This window comes from the organism of the source record quoted next, unplaced genomic scaffold, assembly GCF_019419815.1.
Source record: "Pyrus x bretschneideri cultivar Hongxiangsu unplaced genomic scaffold, Pyrus_bretschneideri_v1 Contig6, whole genome shotgun sequence".
Classification (NCBI taxonomy): domain Eukaryota; kingdom Viridiplantae; phylum Streptophyta; class Magnoliopsida; order Rosales; family Rosaceae; genus Pyrus; species Pyrus x bretschneideri.
In genome coordinates, this window is record NW_025999798.1 from 4,280,547 (window position 1) to 4,301,944 (window position 21,398).

At 38.5% G+C, this 21,398-nt stretch overlaps 2 protein-coding genes and 2 pseudogenes across 3 annotated transcripts; 3 read left to right on the forward strand and 1 right to left on the reverse strand.

The window, feature by feature from the left end:
- Nucleotides 1-522: 522 nt before the first annotated feature.
- Nucleotides 523-2,518, forward strand: LOC125471273 (geraniol 8-hydroxylase-like). The gene is made up of 2 exons (XM_048571523.1): nt 523-1,572; nt 1,719-2,518. The coding sequence occupies exons 1-2, from the start codon at nt 682-684 to the stop codon at nt 2,334-2,336; spliced, it is 1,509 nt and encodes a 502-aa protein (XP_048427480.1). The 5' UTR covers nt 523-681; the 3' UTR covers nt 2,337-2,518.
- Nucleotides 2,519-3,612: 1,094 nt separating this feature from the next.
- LOC125471392 lies at nt 3,613-4,950 on the reverse strand (annotated as a pseudogene).
- A 2,642-nt stretch (nt 4,951-7,592) lies between these two features.
- Nucleotides 7,593-15,302, forward strand: LOC125471348 (geraniol 8-hydroxylase-like). 2 transcript variants are annotated; one of them, XM_048571666.1, is made up of 3 exons: nt 7,593-7,675; nt 14,012-14,633; nt 14,879-15,301. In XM_048571666.1, exon 2 carries the CDS (start codon nt 14,063-14,065, stop codon nt 14,627-14,629), a length of 567 nt encoding a protein of 188 aa, XP_048427623.1. In that variant the 5' UTR covers nt 7,593-7,675; nt 14,012-14,062; the 3' UTR covers nt 14,630-14,633; nt 14,879-15,301. The 2 variants fall into 2 exon arrangements, with proteins under 2 accessions (XP_048427623.1, XP_048427622.1); XM_048571665.1 differs by having other exon boundaries at nt 14,012-15,302.
- A 311-nt stretch (nt 15,303-15,613) lies between these two features.
- On the forward strand, nt 15,614-17,936 carry LOC125471393 (annotated as a pseudogene).
- Nucleotides 17,937-21,398: the final 3,462 nt, after the last annotated feature.

Here is a 21,398-nt window from a genome sequence, read left to right on the forward strand (position 1 = left end):
AATGGATGGGTGGCGGGGCCCATTGTGTTTTTTATTAATTAATTATTTTTTATTTGTTTTTTTAACTACATAAGCACAAATGCGAATCCTATGTGACACGTCATCATTTAACGGTAAGTTAACATATTTTTCAACGGAACATATGATATTGAAATTAAATGATAGTAAATCTATAGAATTGAAATGTTTTAAAAATGTTGTATGAGGCTGTAATTTCGTCTAAACTTAAAGATGTAAAATGTAATTTACTCTTAAATATATAATTATCAAAATTTAAAAGTTAAAAATTTAAAAATACAAGAAATTCCATAGCACTATAAAATCTTCCGCCACACATTAGTCAGCAAGTTAAAATGATTCAACTAGTTTTTGGGAGGTAACTTTTTTATTGGTCAACTTTGGGAGGCATCTCAAAGCACTGCACTTACATAAACAAAGCAAAAGTGGCCACGTGCAACGGATCAGAATCTCTTAACCGGTGTGACAAAATATACAATATCTACAACTTTTGACAAATTTCCACAATTTCAGATTCTCAATGTCTTTCTCCGATGTAAAACGCAATTTATATGACACAACCTCTCTCACGCTTGCACTAGTTGTTTCCCTCTCAATGTTTCAACTAGAAAGAGAGAGGAGGCTGTAAATTCAAGTTCTGTGTGTCAACAGGTGAGATCACAGATGGATTTCTTGAGTTATTGTATCATAATCCCATGTCTTTTCTCTCTCTTGTATTTCTTAGTTCAAGCTCTCAGATCCAATCCCAAAAGGCTTCTTCTTCCACCTGGACCAAAGCCATTTCCCATCATTGGCAATCTCTTGGAGCTCGGCAACAAACCCCATCTCTCTCTCACTAACCTTTCACGACGATACGGCCCCATTATTTCTTTGCAACTTGGACAAGTAACCACGGTTGTAGTTTCTTCATCAACCGTGGCAAAGGAGGTCCTCCGAACCCACGACCAGTTCTTGTGCAACCGAACCGTCCCTGAAGCAATCCAAGCTTGCGATCTCCGCCAGGACAGCTTGCCCTGGATACCGGTGTCAGAGAAATGGAGAAACCTCCGTAAAATATGCAACAACCAACTGTTTGCAACGAAAGTCCTAGACACCAACCAAGCCAACCGTCACCTGAAAGTGCAGGAGCTCATCGCCGATGTCAATGAAAGCGTTGTGAAATGTAAGGCGGTAGAAATTGGGAGGGTTGCTTTTAAGACGACGCTCAATCTGCTGTCGCGTACTGTTTTCTCAGTCGATTTAGCTGACCCGAGCAGTGAGATGGTCAGAGAGTTCAAGGAGATTGTGTGGGGTTTGATGGAAGAGGCAGGGAAGCCAAACTTGGGTGACTATTTTCCTCTGCTTAGGAAACTTGACCCCCAAGGCATTCGAGGGCGCATGATCAAACATTTCCTCAAGATTGATTCGCTTTTTGATAGAATGATTACGCAAAGGTTAGAATTGAGAAAATCAAACTATTATGTCACAAGTAATGATATGTTGGATTCTCTCTTGGACATCAGTGAAGAAAGCAATGAGGATATGGACAAGCTCTTGATTGAACATCTGCTTTTGGTCAGTTTTCTAATTTCTAACAACTCATATTCGATATTTTAGGGTGCCCTTGATAATCATTTTGGTTTTTCAGTTATCATTCTGTTCATTAAAATTTACGATTCCATTATTTAATCGTTGTATTGCTGCAATATGTGTATATATAGGCTCTATTTGTTGCGGGCACGGATACAACTTCAGCCACGCTGGAATGGGCAATGGCTGAACTACTACGCAACCCGGAAAAACTGTCGAAAGCACAAGAGGAACTAGAGCAAGTCATTGGCAAAGGAAAACCAGTTGAGGAGTCAGACATTGCTCGACTCCCTTACTTACAAGCAATAATCAAAGAGACCTTCCGGTTGCATCCGGCTACTCCATTACTACTCCCTCGAAAAGCCGAACAAGACATGGAAATTTGCGGGTACATTGTCCCAAAGGGTGCACAAGTGCTGGTCAATGCATGGGCTATAGGAAGAGACCCCTGCATTTGGAACAACCCGACCTCATTTGCACCGGAGAGGTTTATGGGATTAGATGAACAAATTGATGTTTTAGGCAAGAATTTTGAGCTCATTCCCTTTGGTGGTGGGAGGAGAATATGTCCGGGGATGCTATTGGCAATACGGATGCTAAACTTGATGTTGGGTTCACTTATTAACTCATTTGATTGGAAGCTTGAAGATGGAGTTATACCAGAGAACATGAACATGGAGGAGAAGTTTGGCCTCACCTTACAGATGGCTTATCCTCTAAGAGCTGTACCAAAAGTCATTCGAATTTGATATGGTATTAGTATTAACTTTTAATCTGTAATTTTATCTTTTTGTGGTTGTTTTTGGATTAAAAGATGCAGGAAGGCTTATGTAAAATAACACAAATATGCTTCATTTTGCCAATGAAGCTTCCTTTTCTTCTTCTTTCAAGTACGCTTTACTATTATTAATAGAATGTGAGATTCGAAATAGAGATGTCTTTAAATGTTGAACAAATTAATACCAATAATAGTGTTTTATCAGCCACTTATTACCTGGTGTGATAATATTTTCACTAGCTATTGTTCTCGCGCACAATCCAGTTTTTCATAACCGTACCAAACATGTGGAGGTTGATGTCCATTTAGTATGGAAGCGTGTTCAGAGGAAGGATTTGCTCCTCCATCATGTCTCTAGCACTGATCAGCTGGCTGACATGTTGACGAAGGGGTTGCTGGAGGGTAATGGATAACGCTTCTGATGACACATCCACAACAAATAGGAAAGTAATCTCAAACCCTAGAAGATTAGAAAGTAATCTACTCATATTAGGAAAGGAATCCTAATCTTAATCGTATTAGAAATAAGAAGGAACCATAATCCTTATCTCACCACAAAATCTTGGGGTTTATTCAGTGCAAGTTTAACTGACGACTTCAGTGAATTTTAGGGTTTATTCAGTGCAAGTTGAATGAGTAGGATTTGCTACTTACATAGCCGATTAGCCCAGAAGAAAAAAATTCTTCCTTTAAAGAGCCATATAGACAAAGTGAAGCTAAGCACCAACTCTTTGCTATCTTCTACACCCACTTCTACTTTTGGTGGGAACTATTCCCGTTAGTGGGTTGGTGGGTTCTTATATAATATAGATTCTGAGAGGCTTAATTCAAATCTTTACAGGTGAAGAAAAGAAACAGGTAGTGCCAAATAATACAGGGGTGCTATGCTAGCAGTCTTCTTACTTAGGAGCTTCTCGGTTTACATTTTCAATTCTCAATTTCATACTGCAATGTTGCTTGATAATTTGAGCTGTCTATTTTTTAGGTCATCCTTACAACAAATCAACCGAATTAGAAAGAAAGAAAGTCAGCGAATTCATTTATTTATTTCTTCTTCTCTTCTATGATCATCATTGAGAAAATATATTGAGAAAATCTATATATATATATTCTTGCTCCTTGTATTCCAAGCATTATCTCTCTTGTTTATTGTCTTTTGTTTCTACAATCCTGGCTTCTGCATTGCAGTTCATCATTTTCTTGTTCTTGAGAATGCAACAAGTCCTGCAAGCACATTATCGGCATCTTCACTTTTCATGAACTGCAATCTCTACAGGATCAGTCACCTCCAGCTACTTTATCAATTCTTCAATTTCGTCAAAGAGATTGTGAGTTCTTGTTCCAAGGTAGTTAGAAGCAAGGATCTTGAATCCACTTGGTGTTCAGTACGACATGTGAATGTGCATATCCATCCACCCCGGTCTCAACAATGCAGGATCTAGTTTGTCCATGATTATCCTCTCATCTCCGCAGCTTGACCACAGCCCATCGATGAAATTAAGGAACCCCGATAGCGTTAACCGTCGAAAACAGACAACTTATTTAGAACAGAATCATAGATAGAATTTCTTGTATAGGTAAAATCACTTTCATCTTGGTCTTTACCTGGCTGTCGTTGTTACTGCCTCCACATTTTAGGTCACTAATTCCAGTGCTGCAATCAATATCTTCGATTACGAGTATCGGTTGATTTGCAGTGGAGACTAACGGCTTCCTGAGCTCGGAGTTGCTACGCATTTGCAAAAGCTCAAGTCATCAACGTCAAGCTGGACTTTCTTGTACCGGGAGGACCATACAACAAGTATCCACGTTTCCATGCCTTGCCTACTCTCCTGTAAAACTCCTTTTGCTTCACGAACCTCACCAAGTCATCGATCAACTCCTCCTTAAGCTTGGGATCCATTGCCAATGTGTCAAAAGTAGACGGACGATGAAAGACAACAGAGCCCCATGGACCTGCATTGTACTCTCTGGTAAAGTTTCCAAGAGCACGAAGCCTCACCGCCTTGTTTTCATGTTGTAGGGCTTTTGATCTCTCTACTACATACAGTAGGTAAGCGTTCAGCACCTTTTCTCTGTATCTCTTATGGAAACTGACCTGAATTGATTTGTTCTCAGACACTTCTAGTGAGGTGGATTTCAGCTCGTAGTCAAATTCCGATCTTCGCGTTTCAGTACAACAGAAATTCCATACCAACTTGATTCCTTCGAATCCATCAATGGGCTTTTCTCCTTTGTTGATGGTGACGGAGAAGTTGTTCTGTTGAACGGACTTGGAGACCTTGAGCTGTTCGACAGAAGGGGTGATCCTTGTGCTCAAGTAGGTTTCGGAAGCCTGGTAAATTTCATTGACAGAGATGTCGCTGAACTCATCAATGATGAGAGTCATTTGAGAATTGGGAAAGGTTTCCGAATAGGCCTCTGAGTGTGGCCATGATTCTGTCGTGGAATTTTCAGGGTATGAACTGGCTGGCTCTGGTCTGGACCTCATTGATCACTGTCCTGGCCAGCATTGCTTCTGCAGCAAAAGTTGTGTAGCTTGATATGACTGATGTCGTTGAAGGCATGTTTGCTAGAGAAAACATCTTTCAATGTGTGAGTTTTTATATTTGCTGGTTTGTTGAGTTGAGTTCGAAATATTGGTGAAGGGATTTCATGAAAACGTGGAAAAAGCAGCTTCCACATGGAGCTGTTTGACTAAAATTTGTTCAAGCCAATTCAATCTTCCAGATGAGAGAAACAAGCTTCACAAGCAATTTTCACTATAAAAAACGACCAAGAAAAAGAGCCGAGTCGACTTCGGTGGACAATCTCACAATCTGTTATCTATAACAATAATATTATTTAGATGTATAAAACTGACACTGTGTAAATACAAGTGGATTGCATCATTGTATGTTTATTTTTTAGAGTGTGTATGTACATTACTCTATCTATAATTTCATTTTAAAATTTTGGTTCGACATTTTGAAATAACTTTTACGTGAATTGACAAGAGATAGAGATAATGGAATCATTTTATGGTAGAATCTCTCCCTAATATGCCATTGTGGCATTTTTTACTTATCAAGCATCATTACGTGTTTTTAAGTTTGTGAGATGACATTACATAATTGATCTAAGTTACTGCAAAAATGGCGTCCCTGTTTTCATGGGAGGAGGAGGTTAGATAGTTGTTTGAAAACTGTTGCAACTTCAAACTCTCTTAGAGATTGTATCCCATTTCAAAGTGTCAGTACTAACATATTCTTTTGGCTGCTCTTCTTAATTAATGTTAATTTATGTATAGGTGTTTTTTTTTTATGTAGAATTATGTATATGAAGCCTTTACAGCTACAATTGATGTATATATTAAAGAGACTTAAAAGCCTGCTCCGTGTGAATCCAATAAATTAAAACAACTAAAAACAACCACAAGTTGTAGCTGGCCATACGCATCGCCTAAAGAAACACCAAACGTTAAGTAGTCTTACGAGTGTGTTAGTCGTTAGATTTGATTTTCATAATTGTTAGATATTTTCTTTTAATCTCAACTAACAATTTTTCAAATCACTTGTTGCTACGTACCATTAAAAACAATTCCACTTAGCGAACAATTTGCATTTTGCATGCACCCACACATGAAAATTTCCGGTGGACCTTATGTTTGGGGCTTTCAATCATTAGATTCGTAGAAGACTTAACAGATAAAAATCTCAAAACATAACATCAGTGACGGATGCAGGATTTTCGAACAATGGGGTCATGATTAGACAAAAAAAACTTTTTTGGATCTTTTCATTGAGTATCTGATAGGAACATGTCGATTCTAGGCTTATGTCAACGTATGTCAAGCAGAAGCTTGTCAATGGTGGTTATAGGAAACTGTAAAGTAATGTTGAAGACTATCAAAACTCGTCAAGTGAGGCATTTCATTGAGCATTGATGCACACAATAGTCGCGCATGAGAAGAGAGAAAAAGAAGACATCAATGATTAAAAAAAGTAGAATAATTTAGTCTGCCCAATTGTTAATATGATCTAATACAATACACATATAAATATGTTGTGCTTTGGCCCGTCAAGTGCAAAACCGAGATTCAGATTATACCCACACAAAATACAAACCCACAGTACAGAATAAAATACAAGAAACAAAGACACCAAGAAAATTACGAGGTTCGGCAAAAACCTGCCTACGTCTCTAGAGAAATATTGTTCTTCACTATGAGAATAACAATACAAGTTACACGTGAGTTAAATTGACATAACCCAATCCCAAATCCTTTATACATCCACTCACAGAATTTTTGCAAAAACCTTGCTCTACCCCAAGAGTTTCTCACTCTCACTCTCTATTTTCTCTCCCTTGTGTTCTCCTGCGATTGCACCCACCATGCATGACTATTGCCTTCACTTATAGGCATGGACCAACAATTATGCCAACAGCCAACACCAAGAAAATCTTAAGTTTCCGAAAAAATGAAAATCTTAAATTCAAATGGCCATAGCATATTCAACACCCTTTTTCTATACCTAGCCTATAGAGTTCAACTTTTTCTCCATTTGCAATTTAATGCATAGAAAATAAAACATGCACAATTGCATGCAAGCAAACACAGAGTCAAGACTTGCTTCCAACTTTGCCTGTGACAGTCACCATGTCTTCTCTTGAAAGAAAACTTCCATGCCACAACCGAAGCAAACAAAAGTCACGCCTTCAAAATTGTTCCCAACCCATAATTAAGCTTAAATATATGAGCCAAACATGACAAAATATATATAAAGTTTTTAAAGATATTGAGATCATACACAATTAATAATCCAATGTTGACTCTGCCACTGCATAATAAACTTCAAAACATCATAAAATTCGGCACACATTACTCGGCAAGTTAAAAAGATTCAAATAGTTTTTGGGAGGTACTTTTCATTTCTTATTTCTTGGTCAAATTTGGGAGGCACCCTTATGAACGCACTGCACAGTCTGCACACATAAACAAAGCAAAAGGGATGAAGTGCAACGCAAAAAATAAAAGATTATTGTTAAGAAATTAAATTTGTAAACAAAATTTACAATTTAAATAAGATGTGACTAATAAGAATGAGCACGTTTATTAACTTTTAAATAATAATTCAACCATCAACTTTCATATCATTTAGTTACAAAATTTTATTTACAAATACTAGCATAAACTACTAAGTACAAGGCCAGCTGATACAAAAGCAGGCCGGCAAAAGCAGGCCGGCTAATATGTTGGATTCTCTCTTGAACATCAGTGAAGTGAGCAATGAGGATATGGACAAGCTTTTGATTGAACATCTGCTTCTGGTCAGTTTTCTACTTTCTAACAACTCAGATTACCGCTTTTGATTATCATTTCGGTTTTTCAGATTTCATTATGTTCATTAAAATTTACGATTCCATTATTTAATTGTTGTATTGCTGCAAAATGTATATGTATATGTTGGGTTTTGAACTTCCGTATCATGATAAGGATACCTAAAAACGTGGATTAAATCAATTAGAAGTCATGACCATGTCAACAACATGTCTCCTTAATTTGAGGGATGTGGGAGACTAATCTCCTTAAATTAAGGGATTGTGGGAGTATTAAATATTATCCCATTTGGATGTAAAATATAATAGGTACTAACTGATCCCATGATAGCTGGGATCATGTTAGGAATATAGCCTATAAATGTGAACGTCCCTGCTCACCAGAAGAAGTCCACTTGATCACTAGACTATCACTAGTATTGGACATAAGGGCTGTGTGAGTAGAAGACTTTCTGCTAACTTCTTCTGCAGTGTGATCGCACTATTCTTATGGCTTCTGCAGGCATGTATATATATATATATACACTGATTCATTCATTCAAATCATCTTATTGTTTATTGTAATCTTAGCTTGGGACTAAATGCTGACTAAATGCTTATTCTAACAATTGGTATCAGAGCCTTTTTAGTCTCACTGAGATTCAAGTTTTTGTATATATGTATCTATATTTCTTATGGCTTCTGCAGCTTCTGCAGAATAAAGGAGGATCGAGTGTGGATTTGTTTTCTTAGTATAATTGATCGTATGAACTACATCAAAATGGGTTCATATTGAAATGTTAAACTAAGAAATCAGAAGTATGGGAATTCATAGTTCATTTAATCATAACATGCATATCAGATCTTCTAAAGAAGGCAACGTATGAATGGTTCGATTAATGGAATAGGGCATAGTTTTGGTGAATGGTTAACTGTGTTTCGGATTCTTGTCTAAAGACTTGAGTTTTGAAATATTTTTAACAAATAACTAAATGGCTATGCATGGATTAAGTTCTTGCAGTAAATGTTCCTCACCCAAAGGTGTTGTATCTTACTGTGTTTTCCCTACTTCATTGTTTTCATAATGTCTAACTTATGGCTTCTGCAGTGAATCCCACTTCAATGAATTTTTCCTCTATTGAGCCTTTAAGTGGAGGAAATTACAAAAAATGGAGACAGGATGTGGAGATTATTCTTGGACTAATGGACTACGATCTGGCACTGAGGGAAGATGAACCACAAGCACTGGATAACAATAGCACCGTTGAACAAAGGCTGAAATTTGAAAAATGGGAGAAAGCGAATCGCATGGCACTATTGGTGATCAAACGATCCATTAGTGAAGCTGTTAGAGGAGGCATTCCTGCAACTGACAAAGCAAAGGATTTTCTGGAGGCAATTGAGGCAAAATTTAAGGTTTCAGAGAAGGGAGAAATGGGAAACCTCATGACTACCTTGACAACTCTGAAATATCATGGGAAAGGCACTGTCAGAGAACACATTCTGAAGCTAGTGGAGGCTGCTGCGAAGCTCACAGACCTGGAGGTTCCCATTGATGATGCTTTTGTTGTTCATATGGCCCTTAATTCCCTCCCAGATGCATATGAACAACTGAAGACGTCATACAACACACAAAAGGAGAAGTGGAGTCTGAATGATCTCATTTCCATATGTGTTCAAGAAGAAAGCAGGATCAAAAGGGTGTCAAATGAAACAGTGAATTTCATAAAGGCAGAGACTACGAGGAAAACTATCTCGACATCTGGTAAGCCATATAAACCTTTTTCCTATTCTCATGCTGCTGGAAATGATACTCCATCATCCTCCAAGGGATCTCAAGGTTTTAAAGGCAACATTGAAAATATTAAATGTTATTTCTGCAAAGAATTTGGTCACTTGAAGAGGGACTGTGAAAAACGAAAGAAATGGGCACCTAAGAAAGGTAATAAAATTGAAAATGTTTTTGTCTGTGTTAATGTTAATCTTGTTGAAATCCCTAAAAATTCTTGGTGGTTTGACACTGGTTGTTCGGTGCATATTACCAATTCTTTGCAGGGATTCACAAGAAGGGAAATTTCAAGAAATGAGGTCTATGATGTCCACGTTGGGGATGGGAATAAAGTAGCTGTGAAGGCAATAGGCACCCTAAAGCTCAAGTTGTCAAGTGGTTTTGTTTTACAGTTGCTAGATGTTCTTTATGTTCCTAAGTTAACTAGAAGTTTAATTTCTGCTTCAAAGCTTGTAAAAGACGGTTATGTTTTTGTTGGGGATGATGAAAGTGTACGGATTTATAAGAAAAGTAATATGAATCTTTTGCTTGGTAATTGTTTTTTAAACAATGATCTTTGGAGGATGAATTGTCAAGTAATGTTAAATTCAAAATGTTTGACAGTGGAATCAAATTTATCTTTGAAAAGATCTCTGACAAATGAAGGGTCTTCAATGCTTTGGCATAGAAGGCTTGGACATATTAACAAGCAAAGATTAGAAATTCTAGTTAAAGAACAAATGCTTCCAACGTTGGATTTTAATGATATGCAAAATTGTATTGACTGTTGGAAAGGGAAATTAACAAACACAAGGAAAATTGGTTCCACAAGAAGTCTTAACCTCTTAGAAGTCGTCCATTCAGATGTTTGTGGACCTTTCTCCACGCAAACAATCTGCAAAAATGCCTATTTTGTGTCTTTCATTGATGATTTTTCTCGATATGCATATGTATATCTGATATCCGAGAAAAATCAAGTGTTTGATTGTTTTAAAATTTTCAAAAATGAAGTGGAAAGACAACTTGAAAAGAAAATTAAAATCTTGAGATCGGACCGTGGAGGGGAGTATTATGGCAGGTACACAGAGAAAGGTCAACAAAAGGGTCCAATGGCCATGTTCTTGGAAGAAAACGGGATTCAAGCTCAGTATACTACTCCCGGAACACCACAGCAAAATGGTGTAGCCGAGAGAAAGAATAGGACCTTGATCGAAATGGTGAGATGCATGATGAGTAGGACTGATCTTCCTATGTTTCTATGGGGTGAGGCTCTTAAAATGGCAAATTATATATCGAATAGAGTCCCAAGTAAATCCGTGCACAAGACTCCATTTCAACTTTGGACTTCAAGAAAACCTAGTTTGAATCACCTTCATGTATGGGGATGTAAGGCAGAAGCAAAAATGTACAATCCAGAGGCAAAGAAACTTGACTCTAAGACTGTAAGCTGCAGTTTTATTGGTTTTCCCGAGAGATCAAAGGGGTACAGGTTTTATGCTCCAACCTTACATACGAGAATATTTGAAACAAATAGTGCAAGGTTTATTGAAGCGGAAGAATCAAATGGAGATAAGGCTCGTGATTTTATTTTTGAAGAAGAAGAAGAGGCTGTGACAACAATTTCCCCAATGTCATCAACCAAAATTGATTTTGCAACTCTTGACACGCAAAACCAAGTCCATGAAGATTTTTATCAAAGTGATTTTGGTGGGGCTACTGGTTTCCAGCATGCATCAAGCAGCAGCAATACGCAAGTCTGCAACATGCAAAATAATGGAGTTGAAAATCATGGTACAACTACCATGCAATCAGTAATGGTTCCTGCAACAAGGAGGCAGCCTCAACGTACAAGAAAGTCTCCAATTTCAGGAGATTTTCTTGTTTATGTGGGAGAAGCTGAGAAACTAGAGAAGACTGTCGATGACTCACTTGATTTTCAGCAAGCAAATGGAGATAGAACTGAACATGAGGAAGGCATAGAGATTGATCCAGTCACCTTCAAGCAAGCGATGACAAGTGAAAAGGCTGAGCAGTGGAAGATAGCCATGCAAGAAGAAATGGACTCCATGTATTCGAATGGAGTGTGGGTCTTGACAGAAGCAAATGAGTCCATAAAACCCATTGGATGCAAATGGGTATACAAAACAAAGAAAGACTTAAAAGGAAAGGTTCAGAAGCATAAAGCAAGACTAGTTGCAAAGGGGTATACTCAAAGGGAAGGATTGGATTACTCTGAGACATTCTCACCTGTTTCTTCAAAGGATTCTCTCAGAATCATCCTTGCTATAGTTGCTCACTACAATCTAGAACTCCACCAAATGGACGTGAAAACTGCGTTCCTAAATGGAGTGTTAGATGAGGAGATTTACATGGTCCAGCCACCTGGTTTTGTTGAAATGGGGCAAGAACAAATGGTGTGCAAACTGAGAAAGTCGATTTATGGGCTGAAACAAGCTTCCAGGCAGTGGTTCTTAAAGTTTGATGAGAAAATAACCAGTTTTGGTTTTGTTGAAAACAAAATTGATGATTGTTTGTATCTCAAGGTATGTGGCTCGAGGTTTATCTTTCTAATTCTGTATGTTGACGACATTTTATTAGCAAGTAATGATCTTAATCTCTTGCTGGAAACAAAGAAACTGCTGTCACGAACGTTTGAAATGAAAGATATGGGTGAGGCTTCTTTCGTTTTGGGTATAGAAATTATTCGTGATAGAAGCAGATGCCTTTTGGGTCTTTCACAGAAGACCTATATTGAGAAAATGCTCAAGAGGTACAACATGCAAGATTGTTCAAAGGGTGAAGCACCAGTGAGCAAAGGAGATAAATTAAACAAATCTCAATGCCCCAGTAATGAGATTGAAATGCGAGGGATGGCTAACAGGCCATATGCGTCTATCGTAGGCAGTCTAATGTATGCTCAAGTGTGCACTAGACCGGATTTAGCCTTTGCCATAAGTATGCTTGGAAGATTTCAAGCAAATCCAGGAGAAAAGCATTGGACAGCAGCTAAAAAGGTTATGAGATACCTGAAAAGGACAAAAGATTACATGTTGGTGTATGGGAAATCTGAGAAATTAGAATTGGTTGGCTACTGTGATTCTGATTTCGCAGGTTGTGAGGATGACAGGAGGTCCACGAGTGGGTTTATTTTCCTGTTGGCTGGTGGTGCAATATCTTGGAGAAGTGCAAAACAAAAAACCTTGGCCACTTCAACAATGCAAGCTGAGTATATTTCATGTTTTGAAGCCTCACAACAAGCTAGCTTCTTGAGGAATCTCATCACTGGAATGCAGGTTGTTGAATGCATAAGAAGACCAATTGTGATTTTCTGTGACAATAAGGCAGCCGTGTTCTTCTCCAAAAACAATAAAAAATCTTATGCAGCTAGGTTGATGGACGTGAAATATCAGTCAGTGAAAGAAAAGGTGAAGGCTGGGATAGTTTCCATTGAGCACATTAATACAACGGAAATGTTGGCAGATTCTCTCACAAAACCTCTTGGAGTTGGAGTGTTTAAAGATCATGTTACGTGCATGGGTGTTGTGGAATCCTTTGATGCTTATGTGATGCGTGAATGAAGGTTAACTTCTCTCATCATTTTCTGTTTTTCATGAAAGCTTAATAAGCATGAGTTATTGTATTCATATGTTGGTTTATTTTATGACAATGAATTCAATATGATTGTTTCAACTACTGTGTATATGTACAAATATATATGTGCAGTTTTATGAAATGATGAATTACTGATCAAACCAAGATTTAATGAGTTGGTCGTTGTAAAAGGCTTATCGTTGGAGCTAAATAAAAGCTTGACAATGATGTTTGGCTTGATCAGTGGGAGTGTGAATGAATGACATGATGAATATGTCTGCTTGCTCTGTGAATATCATGCATGAGCAGTTTTGGGGGATGTGATCTCAGAGTGTTAGTACAAATTATAACGTACGAATTTTCTGGGGTTCAACTCTTTGAAACTCTTCATGGCAGATATGAATTGTTGTATGGTTGAAATGATTCAAGTGATCACTAAAGGGATTGATTTAATGCGTTTGGACAAGGAACATGATAAGTGGAAATTCAAAAGTGGGAGAATGTTGGGTTTTGAACTTCCGTATCATGATAAGGATACCTAAAAACGTGGATTAAATCAATTAGAAGTCATGACCATGTCAACAACATGTCTCCTTAATTTGAGGGATGTGGGAGACTAATCTCCTTAAATTAAGGGATTGTGGGAGTATTAAATATTATCCCATTTGGATGTAAAATATAATAGGTACTAACTGATCCCATGATAGCTGGGATCATGTTAGGAATATAGCCTATAAATGTGAACGTCCCTGCTCACCAGAAGAAGTCCACTTGATCACTAGACTATCACTAGTATTGGACATAAGGGCTGTGTGAGTAGAAGACTTTCTGCTAACTTCTTCTGCAGTGTGATCGCACTATTCTTATGGCTTCTGCAGGCATGTATATATATATATATACACTGATTCATTCATTCAAATCATCTTATTGTTTATTGTAATCTTAGCTTGGGACTAAATGCTGACTAAATGCTTATTCTAACAGTATAGTCTCTATTTGTTGCGGGCACGGATACAACTTCAGCCACGCTGGAATAGGCAATGGCTGAACTACTACGCAACCCTGAAAAGCTGTCGAAAGCGCAAGACGAACTAGATCAAGTCATTGGCAAAGGAAAACCAGTTGAGGAATCGGACATTGCTCGACTCCCTTACTTACAAGCAATAATCAAAGAGACCTTCCGGTTGCATCCGGCTGTTCCATTTCTAATCCCTCGAAAAGCCGGAAAAGACGTTGAAATTTGGGGCTATATTGTCCCAAAGGGTGCACAAGTGCTGGTCAATGCATGGGCTATAGGCAGAGATCCTTGTATCTGGGACAAACCGACCTCATTTGCACCGGAGAGGTTTTTCAGATTAGATGATCAAATCGATGTTTCAGGCAAGAATTTTGAGCTTATTCCGTTTGGTGGCGGGAGGAGAATATGTCCGGGGCTGCCATTGGCTATGCGGATGCTGCACTTGATGTTGGGTTCACTTATTAACTCATTTGATTGGAAGCTTGAAGATGGAGTTGTACCAGAGAATATGAACATGGAGGAGAAGTTTGGCCTCACCTTACAGATGGCTCATCCTCTAAGAGCTGTGCCGAAAGTCCTTCTAATTTGATATGGTAATAGTATTAACTTTTAATTTGTAATTTTATATTTTTGTGGTTGTTTTTGGATTAAAAGATGCAACAAGACTAATGTAAAATAACACAAATATATATTTGATTAGCCACCTATTGTTTGGTGTAACAATATTGAAGCTTTTGCTCTCACGCACAATCCAGCTTTTTATGATCGTACCAAACAAGTGTAGGTCGATGTCCATTTCGTACAGTGTGTTCTGATGAGGGATTTACTCCTCCATCAGGTCTTTAGCACATATCAGCTGGCTCACATGTTAACGAAGGGCTTCTGGAGGGTAATGGATAATGTTTGTACCATACTTGACCAATCCTGAAACTACCAAGTACCGGTCAACTTCATACCTTCAAAGATCTATTGAGGGATTTATGCTGAGGCACCCTCGCCGAAGCACAAAAGTTTCCCTCCAACTAGGAGGCCAATCACAACACCACACATGTCAATGTCAGAATAAAGCTCATAGAGTCTCACATCGACCGCGGACAAAAGCTAGAGACTCTCCTAAACTATAAAAGAAGACTATTCTCCTACAATGAATCCCTAATGTCATTATTGTACTTAAACTACTCATTAGAACTCACTAATGATGATTATGCTTGAACCTATGTATTTGTGTAAACCTTTCACTATTAATGAGAACTCCTCTACTCCGTGGATGTAGCCAAACTTAGGGTGAGCCACGTACATCTTGTGTTCGCTTTCCTATCTCTTTACATATTTATCATCACTACTGACCGGAGCAACCGAGCGAAGGTCACAAACTTGACACTTTACGTTGTTTCAAAGTCTTCACTGATTTTGTGCATCAACATTTGGCGCCGTCTGTGGGTATGACACTTATTTCTACTTTCTCCAGCTTTGTCAAGCTAGTTTCCATCGTTTGTACACTCTCATTTGATCAGGTATCCCTCTCCAACATGGGAAGCGAAGGAAGCCACGACACGAAGAATGACACCCCCTCATGCCTAGTGTGAGACAGCGAAGGAAGGAAAGAAAAAATTTTGCTCTTCAGGCTAAGGTCGAAGAGCTTGAGGCTCAAAATAACAAGATAGCAATGAAGAATAAGATCCTCCAAGAACAGTATGAGAAACTTTTTGAGATGCTCCACGAGGCTAGGCAGACTTAATCTCACAATTTCATCGCCCCTGTGAATGGTAACCATCATATGTGTGCCCCCCAACATGAAGGGTCACCGGTCTTCAACATGGATACTTCTAATGAGGAGTGAACTACCCATCAATGTGTTGATCAACGCGAGACTTCTCTTAACCCAACTGCTTTGACTTCTCTTAACCATCATATGTGTGCCCTCCAACATGAAGGGTCACCGGTCTTCAACATGGATACTTCTAATGAGGAGTGAACTACCCATCAATGTGTTGATCAACGCGAGACTTCTCTTAACCCAACTGCTTCGACTCAAAGCATGAGAAGTAGAGAGACACCTCCTCACAGAAAGAGTGGAAGAATCGAAGGCTGTTTATCACAACTGTTGAGACTTCTTGAGGCAGCATCGAGAAAACCCCATCCACCTAAGCTCAAGGATCAAAGACCCAAGAGTCATCGAAGGGCTCAGTCCCCTACCATAACGTAGGCCAGCCCTCATTCCAAGAAAAGAATGACAAGCCTTGGAGGGATAAGAAGGTGTAGGAGACTCGGAGGATTTCCAATGGGCACGTCCTGGAAGCGAGTGCGGCAAATCTAGGGAAAGGCCACATGCCTTTGACCAAATTTTCCTACTTCCAAGGGATGAGGGAAACTTACGAAGAAACATTCTAATGGTGCCTGACTTCACTCAAGACCCCTTTATCTTACAGCCCCTCAAACAAGTGAACAGGCTAAAGGCCTAGTGTCAGGCCAAATAACCACGGTTGTAGTTTCTTCATCAACCGTGGAAAAAGAGGTACTCCGAACCCACGACCAGTTCTTGTGCAACCGAACCATCCCGGACGCAATGCAAGCTTGCAACCTCCGCCAGGACAGCTTGCCCTGGATACCCGCGTCAGATAAATGGAGAAACCTCCGTAAAATATGCAACAACCAATTGTTTGCAACGAAAGTCCTTGATGCCAACCAAGCCAACCGTTACCTAAAAGTGCAGGAGCTCATCGCCGATGTCAATGAAAGCGTTGTGAAAGGTAAGGTGGTAATAACTGAGAGGGCTTCCCTTAAGACGACGCTCAATCTGCTGTCGTGTATTGTTTTCTCCGTTGATTTAGTTGACCCGAGCAGTGAGATCGGCGGAGAGTTCAAGGAGATTGTGTGGGGTTTGATGGAAGAGGCAGGGAAGCCAAACTTGGGGGACTATTTTCCTCTGCTTAGGAAACTTGACCCCCAAGGCATTTGAGGGCGCATGATCAAACATTTTCTCAAGATTGATTCGCTTTTTGATCGAATGATCACGCAAAGGTTAGAATTGAGAAAATCGAACGATGATGTCACAAATAATGATATGCTGGATTCTCTCTTGAACATCGGTGAAGGGAGCAATGAGGATATGGACAAGCTCTTGGTTGAACATCTGCTTCAGGTCAGTTTTCTACTTTCTAACAACTCAGATTCAGTATTTTACGATGCCCTTGGTAATCATTTTGGTTTATCATTCTGTTCATTAAAATTTACAATTCCAATATTTAATCATTGTATTGCTGCAATATGTTTTTATATAGTCTCTATTCATTGCGGGCACGGATACAACTTCAACCACGCTGGAATGGGCAATGGCTGAACTACTACGCAACCCGGAAAAACTGTCGAAAGCGCAAGAGGAACTAGATCAAGTTATTGGCAAGGGAAAACCAGTTGAAGAATCGGACATTGCTAGACTCCCTTACTTACAAGCAATAATCAAAGAGACCCTCCGGTTGCATCCGGCTGCACCATTACTACTCCCTCGAAAGGCCAAACATGACGTGTAAATTTGCGGGTACATTGTCCGAAAGGGTGCACAAGTGCTGGCCAATGCATGGGCTATAGGCAGAGACCCCTGCATTGGGGACAACCCAACCTCATTTGCACCGGAGAGGTTTTTCAGATTAGATGATCAAATCGATGTTTTAGGCAAGAATTTTGAGCTTATTCCGTTTGGTGGCGGGAGGAGAATATGTACAGGGCTGCCATTGGCGATGCGGATGCTACACTTGATTTTGGGTTCACTTATTAACTCATTTATTTGGAAGCTTGAAGATGGAGTTATATCAGAGAACATGAACATGGAGGAGAAGTTTGGCCTCACCTTACGGATGGCTCATCCTCTAAGAGCTATGCCAAAGGTCCTTATCTGATATGGTAATTGTATTAACTTTTAATTTGTAAATTTTTTATTTATGTGGCTGTTTTTGGATTAAGAGATGCACCAGTGAAATAACACAATATTTGTTGTAGCAAAAAGAGAATTAGATTAGAAAGAAAGAAAGTCAACGAGTTATTCTTTCAACAACAAAATTCTAATCCCTTTTGTTGGTGTTGTTGCTAATTTTTGTCGTTGAACTTGATATTTCCCTCTGGCGCCAACGACTTATTCTTTGACTAAAGTTAGAGGTTATCAAAAAGATAAAAGGGTTTACTTAAGACCGAATCTTATTGGATTTTCTTGTTACTCAAAAGTTCATAGAGCTCGTTTGGTAACTTTTTTTTTCTTTCTTCTGGGTTTCACATTTATGTTAGTGAAAGAAGGAAATCCAATTGGTTTGTATTGCACATTAATAATTTAGAATTATTACTTGTATTCCAAGCATTATTTCTCTTATTCGTTGTCTTCTTTTGTTTCTTCAATCTTGGCTTCTGCATTGCAGTTCATGGTTTTCTTGTTCCTCGAGGAATGCAACAAGTCCTTACCGGCATCTTCCCTTTTCACCAACTGCAATCTCTGCAGGAGTCACCTCCAGCTGCTTTAAGAATTCTTCAATTTCGTCGAAGAGATGGTGAGTTTTTGTTCCAAGGTAGTTAGAAGCAAGGATCTTGAATCCACATGGTGTGCAGTAGGGCATGTGAATGTGCATATCCATGCGCCCTGGTCTCAACAATGCAGTATCTAGTTTCTCCTCTCATCTCCGCAGCTTGACCACAGCCCATCGATGAAATTAAGCAACCCCGATAGAGTTAACTGTTGAAAACAGCAACCTCGATTTTAATACACTTTGCTCCATGAAACTGAAAAGCCAATTTACTCCCTAGAACTCGATTTTGATCCCACTTTGTTCTCCGAAACTCAAAACTTGTCTTTTTACTACTTAAAACTCAAAATTCGCTCTACATTGCCTTGTTTTTAGAATAAGTTCATTTATTTAAAATTCATAATTAGTAATATGTCAAATTTTCTCTAAAATAAATTAATAGTAAAAAAGAACAAAAAATCATCTTCTCTTCATCAGCCACCTCCATTAATTGCATAAGAACATAGGAAAAAGCAAAACCAATGGAATTAATGATAAGGTGGCTAGAGATGGCGAGAGAATGAATCAATGTATGGACAAAGATTAGAGAGAAATGGGAAAGAGGGGTCGGAATCGGAGAGATGAAACCCAGGAATTTTTTTTGCTATTTTTTTAAATATGTTATACAATGTTTGAAAATTCAATTTTCTTTTGATGTGACACTATTTGACTGGATTTGTGAGTTTTATACTATTTTATCGAACTCATGTTCTTTGTAGTATAGATGATGAATGAATTATACGGCTTATGAACATGCTTTGGCACACTACTTTATAGTATAGATGATAGATGACTTTATACTATGAAGATGTTTTTGAGATATATATATATATATATATATATATGTATGTATATATATATATGTATGTTTGGAAAGTCTATGTTCAATGGTTTTGTGCTTATCTAGTGGTCACTATACCGCCAAGGGCGAGGGTTATGGTTGTTGGCTGCGGGCCAGGAGAAATAATCTCTGGCTTCGGGCCGAGAAACATAGAGCTAGCATTGGGCTAGGAGAAATAATCTCTAGCTACGGGCGCAGAGACATGGAGCTAACATTGGGCCAGGATATATCGTTACTAGATATCACTATTTAGCCCACTGTATATGAGATATGTTTCTGGAAAGGTTTATGGCATGCTAGGGTTTTCAGAAAAACTTATTACTGATTATGCTATTGAGTTTTCATAAAACTTTGGGGGTTAGTATGTTGATAACTGTTTCAGTATTTTATATATATATCAACTTGGTACACTCATGTTTGTTTTGTGCCCCCTCAGGACATAGGAGCGAGGATTACGACTCGCACTACAATGCTTTCCCCGACCTGTGACATCATGCTATTCTCTCTGCTTAACATCTATTGTAATAGCACTTCTCTATCTTACCTTCTGCTTGTACTCTGTACTAGATGTATGCTCTGAACATGTCATGCACTATCATTATGTTTTCATTGTTGCAATTGAATTTTTTTTTATTATATTAGTATTCGAGCGAAATTTACATGCATGTGAACACATGTTCTCAGCATTTGAATTCGTAAATGGCTTGCGTCACCTTCGGGTGTCGGCCAACACGTGACCATCCAGATGTCTCACAAACATCGAGATCAGGGTGTGTCATTTAAGTTTCAGGGGGCAAAGTGAGATCGAAATCGAGTTCCAGTAAGCAAAGTGATGACTTTTGAGTTTCAATGAGTAAAGTGAGATTAAATCGAATTCCAAAAAGCATAATATAAGTAAAACTAAACCATTTTGAAAGGTATCCTATTTTTCTTGGGTCAATTTTGTGGGTACCCTTATCAGATGGGTAATGCTAGAAAGACTAAATGTGTAGACTAAATTTTGTAATCTAAATGACATGAGAGTTAATTATTGGATTATTACTCAAGTGTTGATTAACGTGCTTATTTCTTATTGGTGACACATCATTTAGTTTCTAAATTTAGTTTATCTTGCATTACTCTTATCAGATTTCAAATCTTATGCATCGAAAAGGGGCTGTGGCTCTCGGCAGCTTCTCTAGAAACGCGACATTTGTCCACTTACTTATGCACGTTAACTGTGTGAACTTCTTTGTTATCTCCCAAATTCGAAAAAAAAAAATCAATAAATCAATCATCTCTAGCATTTGTCTTGCCAACTCCCCTTCTTGCTGACGTCGACGAAGCCGCATAATCAGTATATGTTTGTCTTATGATTTCTTTTGGGATTTACAAGAGAAGACCTTCTTGGTTGTTGATGTAAGTCAACCCGACGACATCTAAGATTTATCTTTGACCAATGTGACCATTGACGACCGGAGTCTTGAAGTATTCAGATCGGACATTGGAGTTTACTCTGGTTTGGGTTGGGTAGACCTATTTTTTTTCAACTCAAACGCAATGCGCAAAATTAAAAATTAAAATAAACGAGAAAATTATTATTTGCGCAGTACTCAAGCTTTGTGTGAAACTTGCATACATGACTAGAAATGATTTATTCTTTTGAATCAAGGTTCATGCTTTTTGCATTTTTTTTGTTTTTGAGTTTGATTGATTTGTTGTAAACCAGTAAATAATGGACTTTGTCCAATTTTTCAACTTACGTAGATTTTTTGTGTCCTTTGGTTTGTCTTGTATCTGGGATGGAAAACGCCGGCAGCCAAGTTGCTGCTCCAATATACATTCACCAGACGCTCCAATTTACACTCCCACTCGCAGCAGCCTCATGGCTTTTTTGTCGGTTCATTTTACAAACTTAGGAGATGACAGAGGAGTTAATACAGTTAAGGTGTGCAGGTTGATGGACAAGTGTCGCGTTGTTAGAGTGATCA

Excerpts from the sequence above, each read along its gene's own strand:
- LOC125471273 (XM_048571523.1), top strand. The coding sequence starts at position 682 with ATGGATTTCTTGAGTTATTGTATCATAATCCCATGTCTTTTCTCTCTC. Across the intron at positions 1,573-1,718 it reads TGATTGAACATCTGCTTTTG|GCTCTATTTGTTGCGGGCAC; the intron begins GTCAGTTTTCTA and ends GTGTATATATAG.
- LOC125471348 (XM_048571665.1), top strand. The coding sequence starts at position 14,063 with ATGGCTGAACTACTACGCAACCCTGAAAAGCTGTCGAAAGCGCAAGAC.